At 40.8% G+C, this 12473-nt stretch overlaps 1 protein-coding gene across 3 annotated transcripts in view; it reads left to right on the forward strand.

Annotated features, from left to right (window-relative positions):
• Positions 1 to 796: 796 nt before the first annotated feature.
• Positions 797 to 12473, forward strand: part of TAX1BP1 (Tax1 binding protein 1) — a 76771-nt gene continuing 65094 nt past the window's right edge. For 2 of the 3 annotated variants that reach the window (XM_039229845.1, XM_039229847.1), the window contains exons 1-2: positions 798 to 922; positions 8785 to 8953. In XM_039229845.1, coding sequence (XP_039085776.1) covers positions 8792 to 8953 — 162 coding nt within the window. In that variant the 5' untranslated portion in view covers positions 798 to 922; positions 8785 to 8791. Of the gene's footprint in view, positions 923 to 8784; positions 8954 to 12473 lie in introns of all 3 variants that reach the window. The other variant, XM_039229846.1, reaches the window with a different exon arrangement.

The following is a 12473-nucleotide window of genomic DNA, read 5'->3' on the forward strand; positions in this document are numbered from 1 at the left end:
ATGATGAATTAGAACAGAATACACTTGCTTCCTTGGAGTTAGGATTCAAACTGAATGCCTGCTATAGGAAAGTAAGACACCTAACAGTCAAAAGTGATTTTACAAAATATAAGAACAGGAAATACAGGACAAAATTTACACACACACACACACAGATAATAAAAGCAGGTAACCACTCATAAAAGTGGGGGCAGAAAAAGACCATTGCTGGGGCAAGAGGAAATAGAATCCTAGAGCATTGGAACTGTATCGCGCCTAGAACCGAGGTCTTCCAATGAACAAAATCTCAGTCAAGCAAGCACAGGACTGAGATTTCCCAACCAGGAGTTGGAAAAGAGCTTTGGAGTTAGGGGTTGCAGCCCTAGTTCTGTGGTCCCTTCCTTCACTTCTATCGTTTCCCTACTTTCTTATCTATAAAATAAAGGGATTCATTTGGACAGTATTTTTAAGAGCCAGGCAATGCCACGGTAATTAATAGTCCACAGAACTTCGTACTGGCCTTCCAACCTAACTGGTAAGTTGCCTAACTTTCCGGTCAAAGTAATAGTTAAACGAAAAACGCAAATCCAAACGGGCCCTGTTTGACGAGGTCTGTGGGCGATTCCCGGGAGGCCGAAAAAAAAGGAGTAGGCGATTCGAGGTAAAAGGCCGGCCTGGAATTTGGAACCGCCAACGGAGCTAGTGAAAGGTCCTGTTTCCAGAGGCCGCGGTTCAGCGGAAAGGCCCCGCCCACCAGGCGCGGTGCCGGCGGAAGGGGCGGCCCCATAGCCGGAAGTGACGTGCGCCGGCTTTTTTGGCCCAGAGGGGAGGCGTAGCCGGCCGGTGGAGAGAGGTAGTGGTGGCGGAAGCGGTTCGGCAGCTGATGGCGGCACCGGCTCGGAAGCCTCTCTAACACTCTCTCTGTCCCGGAGCTCCTCGCGGGGTAAGTGCCTTCTCCGGTCGGCTCCGGCGCCTTGTGCGGGGGCCCCAGCCGCAGCTCTTCGGGGGCTCGCGGTACGCTCCTCACCTCTTAAGAGTCTACGGGCCTGGCCAGTCTCGGGAATGATCTCCGCGGTGACGTTGCAGCCAAATGACGATGCTTTCCTTCCCCGGGACAAACTTTTCCTTCGGGACTACGATTGTGACGGGGGCGTGGGCAACTTCGGTTAGCGGTGGGGCTGGGAAAAACGACGGGAGGCCGCCCCACACGGCGGGGAGGCCCCAGGATAGGCCTTCGCGATTTGGGAGAGCCGTGTGGGACGTGGGCACTGTGGCGGGGGCGAGTGACACGGGGGACCCCCGAGGAACAATCTATCTTGCTCGAGGCCCATTCTAGGGTGTGTTTTGAGGGCAGTATGTGCGCTGCCGGCGTAGGCGAGCTTAGGAAAACAGGTCGAGTCCGAGGCTCGGTTTTGCCCGGGTGGGGTGAAACCCAGGTGTTTTGGTTTGTGTCGCCAGTGGAGAAAGAGGCGGAGACTCGCTGCGCCGCCTCCCGTGTGTGGGCCGGGGGCGGAGTTAGCTGTTGGGGCTGGATCGCACCCTTCACCTGGGCTTCAGGTTTGGTAAACATTTCTTCGGTCTGTTTATAGATGGCTCCTACGCTTAATGTTCGAAGGGACCTCCCCCCCCCCCGCCCCCCCAAGGCTTCTGAAAAGAGTCACACGTCTTCCTTTGCTTAGGCAACTTTTGATTTCACAACTCTCCCTTTCCCCCACCCTGCACCCTGCAGGCTCGCAAGTTGTGGTCTGGTCCGCACCGGCGCTCCTCGCCTGGGGCAAACTTTTGGGTTGTGTGTTTGTGGCTTAATACACATATGTTCTCTTTTTAATAATAGGTTTATTTGAAAACACTGTGGCATTTGACTTTCTATAGAGTAGTAGGTTTTAGGCTTCAGAAGTTACTTAGGACAAGGATTTAGATGGGAAAATCTTACTCAAGTCTGCATTGTAGTCATTGTAAAATTCTACAAACAGCGCGAACTGAGGCACTAATAATAATTTTCGGGCTCAGTTCTAGATCATTTAAAGAGATGAATTCAATAACATGTTAACCTAAAAGTGGGGCGATTGCCCCTCAAAGTCCCATGCAGGTATAGAGAAGGGACTGAGGCCAGGCCTATGTTTTGTAAGTAAACTTGATTTCTCAAAGGATTGATTACCTTAGAAATGACTTATTGGGTCTTTTTTTCAGTTTTTTTTTTTCTTTATTACAACTTCAAAGAACATCCTGTTGTAGTTTTTGTTTTTCTTGTAGTCACATTGTTGCATACCTCTGTTTACAGTTATGGCTGCAGCCATTTTAATGTTAAATATGAAACATTTTGCCAGCGTTCATGTACTTCTTTGGGGGAATACATATGTGAGGTTTATTGGATTTTATTGTTTTTTGGAATTTGGGTATTACTAAGTAAAATTTTGGCTGTATGCTCTTCTGGCCTTTTAAAGTTTATTTTGGCTCAAATAAACCCTTACAGAAAGATAAAAATTCTCTTTAAATGGGCCAAGATCATAGCTTTTTATTTTTTTCTTTCTCTTTTGTAAAAAGTTAACTTTGAGGGCCGCCTGGTCGGCTCAATGGGTTAAGCGTTGGACTTCAGCTCAGGTCATGATCTCACAGTTCGTGGGCTCAAGCTCGGCGTCCAGCTTTCTGTGCCAGCTTCTCATCCTCTGTCCTGTCCCCCCTCCCTGACCCCCTCCCCCGCCTCTCTCTCTCTCTTGTCTCTCTTTCTCCATCCCCACCTCTTCCCTGCTCGTGCCTGCGTTCTCTCTCAAAAATAAAAGTAAAAAAAAACTTAAAAAAAATAAGTAGAAAGTTTATTTTGAGAGAGCTCGAGCAGGGGAGGGGTGGAGTGGGAGAATTCCAAGCAGGCTAGGGGCGCCTGGGTGGCTTAGTCGGTTAAGCGTCCGACTTTCACTCAGGTCATGATCTCGCCGTTCGTGGGTTCGAGCCCCGCATCGGGCTCTGTGCTGAGGAATAGCTCAGAGCCTGTAGCCTATTTCAGAGTCTGTATCTCCCTCTCTCTCTGACCCTCCCCTGCTCACGCTGTCTCTCCCTCCTAGAAATAAAATAAAACATTAAAAAAAAAATTAAAAAAAAAAAAAGAGAATACCAAGCAGGCCCGTGCTGACAGTGCAGAGCTAGTCACGCGGGGCTCCGCGGGGCTCCATCTCCCCAACTGTGAGATCACGACCTGAGCGAGATCAAGAGTTGGATGCCTAACTGACTGAGCCACTTAGGTGCCCCAAGATAGAGCTTTTTAGAAACCACCTTTAAAAACAATTACAGAGTAAATAAAAGTGGTATGAGTGACACCTGGGCAGAGTGCAGTGGCACTCAGGTGTAAAGAATTCTAGTGCTAGGGATGCTGGTTTTAAGAGTGCAAATTAACAGATTGTTCCTTTGCTTCTGCCTCCCAAAAAGATTGCAGATAACATTTTTCTGCTCTATAAACCAGCTGATAGTGTTTGAGCTAAAGTATGAATAATTGGAAACTATTAGAATGTTAAACAGTTTTTCCTTCAAATATTTGTGTGTCCTATGGGACTGAAGTTTGGAGATAATTTTTAAAGTTCAAATATTTTTAACTGAAGATTTTAAAAACTTTTGAGGTGCCTGGGTGGCTCAGTCAGTTAAGCGTCTGACTTCGGTTCAGGTCATGATCTCACAGTTGGTGGGTTTGAACCCTGCGTAGGGCTCTGTGCTGACAGCTCAGAGCCTGGAGTCTGTTTCAGATTCTGTGACTCCCTCCCTCTCTGACCTCCCCTGCTCATGCTGTCTCCCTCTCAGAAATAAATAAAACATTAAAAAAATAGATAAAATAAAAACTTTTATTTTTGCTAAGTTTGTCATCCAATACATGTAAGGTGTTCTATTGCAGTAGGTCATACATGGAGTTTTTATTACTAGTCTTACAAATATGCACAAAAGGAGAGTAAACGGTAGAAGGAATCACCATTTTGCTAATCTTGTTTTATTGTCTCCTCCAAAACATTTCCTCCCCTGGAGTTTTTAAAGCAAATAAATCCTGGACATCAGGATATTTCACTTTAATTTGTTTAGCGTCTTTAACTTGATAAGGACTTTGAAAAATACAATTACCACAGTCAATATGACACAAAACAAAATTAAAGTATATTTTCTAGTTTGCTTGACTAAGGCTTACATTTTGGACAAGTCCAGCAAAATAAGTAGCAGAAGCCACTGGAAAAATACACAAAAGCCAGATTTGTTTTGGGCTTGAAAAAGTTTGAGTAGGAAGAAACATAACATTGAAGTGCTTCTACCTCTTCCTAGCCCCCACCCTTATTTATTTTAGCTACTTAACTGAGTGCCCACTGCACATTATCTTTTTTTGTAGATAATTGAATGAATCCCCAAAATAACAAAATTGGATTTTAGGCCAAAGACTTTATACAGTTTACAGCGTAACTCATACAAAGCAGCTCTAGAGATGTCGGACCTTTAGAGAATATAGTAGGAAACACGGAAGAGGTCACTGCAGGCAGCATGTGTATGCGTTTCAGACTTTGTTTCCCAGCTGAATGTGTTTGGTTCTTTAATTCTTGGGTCGAAAAATTTTGCCTAGCCTTGGTTTGCATCTTAATGTACCCATGTTTCTAGAGACGTGCTTCAGAGAATGGGAAGTAAAATTTGGTCTAGTATAGCTCCTTCCATTTCTCTTTGTGTGTAGGGGGCTCTATTTCCTCTCCAGCTGAGGAACAGTTTGTTCTTTTTCTCAGGATGTTAGTGAAGCTACACTTCCCAAGCATTACCACAAGGTGATGCAGTGACTTTGCACATTACCTCTCCACCGGGCTGTGTGTTCTGTGTGTGTGTGTGTGTGTGTGCGCACGTGCGCTGGTGTGCATGGATATTGTATAAATCTGCCTGTGAATCATCTTGATACATTGACATTCTCAGTGAATTTCAGCATTTTTTAAAGCTTGCCCATCTTTTTGTTTCTTTATCTGAGTAAGGAGTGAAACAGGACTTAATATGGGAAATTTTATTTTACCATTTTGAAATGGATTAATTCATGTGGTAATTACATTCAAGTTACATTTACCCTTGTTAACTTTTTATGACTAGGATATCTATTGGAATTTAATTTTTAAAATTTAAAAAGCTAGTAATAAGATTAGAATGACTTGTAAAACATTTCTGTAGTTATAATTGCACTGAAAGTTTTAAAAAGGTAGGAAGGAGTATTGGAGAGAGATTAAGAAGGTTATTAGGATCACAAATTAAGATTTATAATCATTAATATATTTAAAGTCTGATATTAGGGTTTTCTGTTAAAAAACTTGAATTTTGGGGAGAAGATTTACAAATGGAATTTTATGTTAATATGTTTATTTAAAACAGTGAAAACAATGCATTTATATATACTGGTAAAAAATCAGTTAAAAGTTTGTCTTCACACATTCCTCATGAGTAAAGACTGTTAACCGGGCTGTGTGTACTTTTGAGTCCTTTTTGATCTATTTATAAACAGACACATATATGAATACGTAGATCTATACCTTCCTGGTATTTTTCATCTGATTAGTGAAGTAAAAGTGTAAGATTGGGGCGCCTGGGTGGCTTAGTCGGTTAAGCATCCGACTTTCGCTTAGGTCATGATCTCGCGGTTCGTGGATTCGAGCCCCGCGTCGGGCTCTGTGCTGACTGCCAGCTCGGAGCCTGGAGCCTGTTTCAGTCTGTGACTCCCTCTCTCTCTGACCCTCCCCTGCTCACGCTGTCTCTCTCTCCTAGAAATAAATTAAAAAAAAAAAAAAAACTTAAAAAAAAAAGTGTAAGATTGATTATGGATTTTTAAAACGCTGTTGTAATTGAGGTTAAACAAAAGTTTAAACTTCACTGCCTTGTTTTATAACATAATTACAGCTTTGTTTGGGAAATATTAAATTTTAAGAAAACGTTTCATTCTTAAACTGCTTTTAATTAAAAACATGGGCATCTCATTCTAATGTAGCCTTATTTTCTCCTTAATAAATATTTTCCTCAGGGAAACTGAAATAATCATTTTCTTTGTAGAAAAGTATTACTGATTCCTTGTCTCAGTTTTGGTAGTTGTATTTGCTAGAGGTTGGTTTCATTGATTCAACGATAGTTTCTCTTACTGATATAACCAGTACTGAACAATATTTCAAAACTGGAATTGATGGGTTATTTTTTCCTTCTTTATGAAGCCATCGACCTGAAGAGAGACTATCATTAGTGACTTTATTAGCACCATGACATCCCTCTGAACCCAAATTAGCTCAGACAATTTAAAGAAGCAAGGTAAATAACACTTCATTTTATGCATAGTTCCCAATATTTGTCAATAGTGTTACCTTTTTTCATTTTACTGAAGGCCTTGGCATACCAATTGGGGAATACTAGTTAAGTCCTACTGTGAAATAGGACTGCTGGTCACAAAGCCTTTTTGTTAGTGCAGAGATCTAGGAGGATTGTCACCGAATGCACTGTCCTTACCTTGGAGTCCTGGCAGAGCTTAGGGCTAATAGTCGTCTGGTATTCTAGCAGTGGCTTCTAGGCTCACCACTGACATTCTCTTCATGAGATGTCCAGTATATTGTTTCAGTAAAGCAGTACTTGTATAGAAGCCCAGCAGACATAAGGAGAAAAGTGGGTATTTTCAAAAGTCTTGATTATTTTGGAACTTCAAAAATTTGCTAGTATTTCAAACAGGACAGCAAAAGAAACATGTGAAAGCATGTTGTCTTACATCTTCTTAGCAATAAAGGCTTTCTTAATGGTTAAAATATGAGGATAGACTAACTGCTGTTTGCCTTATAAAAAGACTTTGGATTTGTGAAGCAAATTAGATTAATTTGGTTAGTAAACATCTTGCCTCTTTTTTCCCGTTACAGGGATTTCTGTTGTGATGACTCAGAAGCAGTACCACAGGGACGTTGTCATAGTTTATGTGTACTGTAGAGTTAGTAATCAGCAATTGTACTGAGTCTGTGACACACGTATAGATGGCTTTTTTGAGTAAATTCTCAGTTGTATCCCTTTTCTCAAAAAGTAGTGGACTATTAAAATGCGGAAAATATTTGTGTCCTACAGATTTTTACAGTTTATTTTCACCATATCTCCTGTGCTTGGTGTTCACTAAGCCAGTGAACATTCACTGAATCAATAAGAGATTTTCAACAGCAATGTATTTCATTGGCACCATACATTAGAAAAAATATTTTTTAGAGAGAGGTCTCAAGTGAGCGAGGGGCAGAGAGAGAATCCTTCGAGAGGAGCAGAGAGAGGAGAGAGAGAGAGGGAGGGACTGAGAGAAGTGGGGCTCATCTGAAGTGGGGCTCACCCAAAGTGGGGCTAGTGTTTTACTCAAAGCGGAGCTCGAGCTCACTCAGTGTGGATCTCAGAGTCATGAACCATCAGATCATGATCTGAGCTGAAGTCTGATGATTAATGACCGAGCCACCTGGGTGCCCATAAAAAATAATTTATTTTAAATCAATAAATATATGGAAAGAGCACATTAACAGTGGAAGTCAGGGTAGGATCATTGAAGCCAGAATGAAAGGGTAGAATCAGTATATTTTGAAAGGAACAAATAGGCTGAGTTGTGTTCAGTAGACCAGCTGAGATTTTATGTGGTTTGAAAGATCTAAACAAGTGTGTACCAGAAGTCCTGAAGATAGGCTGGGTCTGGGCATTTGTGGAAATGAGAGGTGGTAATGAATACTTAAGTTGTTGGGTTGGGTGAGAACCTAAGTAGTAGTTCTCTATCTTGGCTGCACACTGGATTAAGATTACTTGGGGAGGGGTGCCTGGTTGGGTTAATTGGTACATCATGAGACTCTTGATCTCTGGGGTTGTGAGTTCTAGCCTCTTGTTGGTTGTAGAGGTTATTTAAAAATAAAATCTTAAAAAATCTAATCTTTATTTTTTAAAGAAAAAAAAATTCATACACACACCCATACTCCCCAGGTCCTGCTTCCAGAAAGTCATTGTTATCTTTCAATTTTTTATTTAAAAAAAATTTTTTTTTTAATGTTTTTTTGAGAGAGAGAGGGAGCGCTTGCGTGTGCAAGCCTGTGTGGGGTAGAGGCAGAGAGAGAGGGGGACAGAGTATCCAAAGCAGACTGAGCCTCGTGGGGCTCTGGCTCATGAACCATGAGTTCGTGAACTGAAGTCAGATGCTTAACTGACTGAGCCACCAGACCTGCCTAAAGATATTATTTTTAAGTAACCTCTGTAACCAATGTGGGTCTCTAACTCACAACCTTGAGCTCATGAGTCGTGTGCTCTACTACCAACTGAGCCAGCCAGATGACATCCACCCTCCCTTTTTAAAGACCCCCCCCCCTCATGATTTTAATATGTAGCTCAGGTTGAGAATGCTGGTCTAAAGGATCATGAACATGGGTCAGGCACAGAGAGGTTAACATTAATTAATAGGAGCCTAGAACCTAGAGGAGAAGGATGGGTCAGATTGAGGAAAAAAATTAAGTTCAGGGATTCAGCATAGAAACACTCTGCTTCTGTTTGCAAAAGAAGCAGCGGGCTAGACTTTCTAAGGAGTTGAGAGTTTTTGATATTGGTTTTAACATTTTTTTAAATCCCTGTGTAACTTTCTGAGTCATTTTATAAATTGTTATTTCCCTGTTGTGTTTTTATATTTAAGCACATTTAAAAAAAATCATATTTTTAAGGAGGAGTTCCAAGTGTGTATGTTCTCAATAATTATGGCATTCTAATGTAATTTGCATTCAATGTTAAATGTTTTCTGAAGGTGTAACGTGTTTTTTTTAAACTTACGTGATTTACTTGTTTCAGATTCACAATGACATCCTTTCAAGAAGTCCCCTTGCAGACTTCCAACTTTGCCCATGTCATCTTTCAAAATGTGGCCAAGAGTTACCTTCCTAATGCACACCTGGAATGTCATTACACCTTAACTCCATATATCCATCCACATCCAAAAGATTGGGTCGGTATATTCAAGGTAAGAACTTACTGTGTATTTCTTCTATGTAGGTACTATTTTCTTTTTAAGCAGGTTGATAAGTAGCTTATATAACCTTTGTCTTGCCTCTGCGTTGAGGGCCTTTTTTTTTCTTTTTACAATTGTAAATTTAAACATTTTGTAAACATGAAATATTTAACAGTATAGAGTAGTATACAACAAATATTGGGAACTTCAGTTCACCAGACTCACCTCTCTTTGATCAGAAGGTTCAGTGTCACTCAAGGTCTTGTGAAAACTTTTTCAGGATCCTTTTTTACTCCATTTTCTCCATTTCTTACCTGAAAAAAAATCTTTTCTTTTGTGTTGCTATATCATTTACTATCTCTTCCAGTCATTGTAATTAATTTTATACAACTCTATAGCCATGTTATTATTTTACACTTCTACTTAAATATCACTCATATTGTCTTATGTTTTTATAAGACTTTCCTGTTTTACATGACTAAATGGTGAACTCTTTGACGGCAGGTATCCCTTTTCGTAAGTTTTTCCATTTTTTTAATAATACTTGTGAATTACATTGAGGTGATCATTATGGTGATGTTTTACTTTGCTGCAGATTTTCTGGCAATTTCAATTCTTTAGAATGTAGTAGAGAACTAAAACATAAGAGAGTCTCTTTGTGGTGCCTAGCTGGCTTGGTTGGAAGAGCATGTGACTCTTGATCTTGGAGTGAGGTTGAGCCCCAATTTGGATGTAGAGATTACTTAAATAAAATTTGAAAAAGTCATTTGAATATTCAGAATGTCAATGTTAACAATTAAACTTTTCTACTGGATTCACCTAGATTCTCCCTCAGAATAAATTTGTTTTAGATCTGATTTTAATGGTCCTAAAATTTTGATTGGTGTGTGTAAGTTAAGCAGCAAAGTAGAAAGAAGAGTAACTGCTAGAATTAGGGACATTGAGGGTATCTAGAAGTAAAAGCTGGACATATAGAGTGAGGAGGGTAGAAAAACTATTGAACAAAGGGCACCTTGGTGGCTCAGTTTGTTAAGTGACCGACCTCAGCTCAGGTCATGATCTCACAGTCTGTGACTTTGAGTCCTGTCTGGGCTCTGTCCTGATAGCTTGTAGCCAGGAGTCTGCTAGGGATTCTGTGTCTCCCTTTCTTTCTGTCTGCCCCTCCCCCACTCATACTCTGTCTCTCAAAAATAAAAAAAAATATTGAACAAAATAAAGTTTGGCATATAATGACATTTCAGTTCCTTTTATTTATTAGTTAAGAGAGTGTGTGAGTAGTGGAGAGAGGGAGAGTGTGAGGGAATCTTTTTTTTTATTTTAAAAATAATTTAGTTTTAAAATTTACATCCAAGGGGCACCTGGGTGGCTTAGTCGGTTGAACGTCCGACTTTAGCTTAGGTCATGATCTCGCGGATCGTGGGTTCGAGCCCCGTGTCGGGCTCTGTGCTGGCTGCCAGCTCAGAGCCTGGAGCCTGTTTCAGAGTCTGAGTCTCCCTCTCTCTCTGACCCTCCCCTGCTCATGCTGTCTCTCTCTCTCTCTCCTAGAAATAAATAAAACATTAAAAAAAAAATAAAATTTACATCCAAGTTAGCCTATAGTGCAACAATGTTTTTAGGAGTAGATTTCTTAATGACCCTTATCCATTTAGCCCATCCCCCGCTCCCCACAACCCCCCCAGCAACCCTCTGTTTGTTCTTCATATTTAAGAATGTCCCCCTCTCTGTTTTTATATTATTTTTGCTTCCCTTCCCTTATATTCATCTGTTTTGTATCTTAAAGTCCTCATATGAGTGAAGTCATGTGATAACTTGTCTTTCTCTGACTAATTCACTTAGCATAATATCCTCTAGTTCTATACATGTAGTTGCAAATGGCAAGATTTCATTCTTTTTCATTGCTGAGTAATATTCCATTGTCAATATATATACACCACATCTTCTTTATTCATCCATTCATCAGTAGTCATTTAGGCTCTGTCCATACTTTGGCTCTTGTAGATAGTGCGGCTATAAACATTGGGGTGCGTGTGCCCCTTTGAAACAGCACACCTGTATTTCTTGGATAAATACCTAGTAGTCCAGTTGCTGGGTTGTAGGGTAGTTCTATTTTTAATTTTTTGAGGAACCTCCATACTGTCTTCCAGAGTGGCTGCACCAGTTTGCATTCCTACCAGCAGTGCAAAAGAGATCCTCTTTCTCTGCATCCATGCCAATATCTATTGTTGCCTAAGTTGTTCATGTTAGCCATTCCGATAGGTGTGAGGTGGTGTCTCATGGTGGTTTTGATTTGTGTTTCCCTGATGATGAGTGATGTTGAACATTTTTTCATGTGTTGGCCATCTGGATGTCTTCTTTGGAGAAGTGTCTATTCGTGTCTTTTGCCCATTTCTTCACTGGATTATTTGTTTTTCGGGTGTTCAGTTTGAGAAGTTCTTTATAGATTTTGGATACTAGCCCTTTATCTGAGTTGTCATTTGCAAATATCTCCTCCCATTCCATCGGTTGCCTTTTAGTTTTGCTGATTAATTCCTTCGCTGTGCAGCAGCTTTTTATTTTGATAAGGTCCCAATAGTTCATTTTTGCTTTTGTTTCCCTTGCCTCTGGAGACGTGTTGAGTAAGAGGTTGCTGCCGGTCAAAGAGGCTTTTGCCTGCTTTCTTGTCGAGGATTTTGATGGCTTCCTGTCGTCTTATGTTTAGGTGTTTCATCCATTTTGAGTTTATTTTTGTGTGTGGTGTAAGAAAATGGTCCAGGTTCATTGTTCTGCATGTTGCTGTCTCCAGTTTTCCCAGCACCACTTGTTGCAGAGACTGCCTTTATTCCATTGGATATTCTTTCTTGCTTTGTCAAGGATTAGTTGGCCAGAGGGAGAGAGGATCTTAAGCAAGCTTCCCATTCAGTGTGGAGCTCGCAGGGCTTGATCAGTGACCCTGGTATCATGACTTAAGCTGAAATCAAGAGTCAGATGCTCAACTGACTAAGCCACCCAGTTGCTCCTTCAGTTCCTTTTTGAATCCCTCCTTCCTTGATTTTGCCTGATAGAGGAGTCATTTACTATTTTGTTTTGTTGTTTTTTTAAGTCAAATTCCAAAATGGAGACACATTCATTATAACCATTTTCTGAAATCAGTACCTGTTTTGATTTTATGTGAGCTAAGAGTATCAAGTTAAAGAAACTGAGTGCGAATTGGTGTTTTGTGCAAGAATGGGTCAGAGAAGAATAAAGTAGGGGAATACGATTAACGGGAAGGGAGGGGCATTTCTGGTAGGAAAGTGGTATAAGCAAAGGCACAGAGGTGAGAATGTTCATGAGTACAGGTTAGTTTGGAACATAAGTTTCATTTAGGAAAGTGGAGAGAGATGGGTTTGGAATTAATCTTTAGTCTGTGTATGGAGGACCTTCAGTGTTAGTGTCAACTGTTTGTAGGTTTTATTAAGGGTAGTGATATGTCTTTGTATATATAGGTATGCAGGCTGATGTATGATAAATTGTATTTCAAGAAGATGAATCTTTCCCTTTTTCCTTTGGACTG

Source organism: Hyaena hyaena, unplaced genomic scaffold, assembly GCF_003009895.1.
Source record: "Hyaena hyaena isolate Hyena2069 unplaced genomic scaffold, ASM300989v1 scaffold_40, whole genome shotgun sequence".
In the NCBI taxonomy this organism is placed as follows: domain Eukaryota; kingdom Metazoa; phylum Chordata; class Mammalia; order Carnivora; family Hyaenidae; genus Hyaena; species Hyaena hyaena.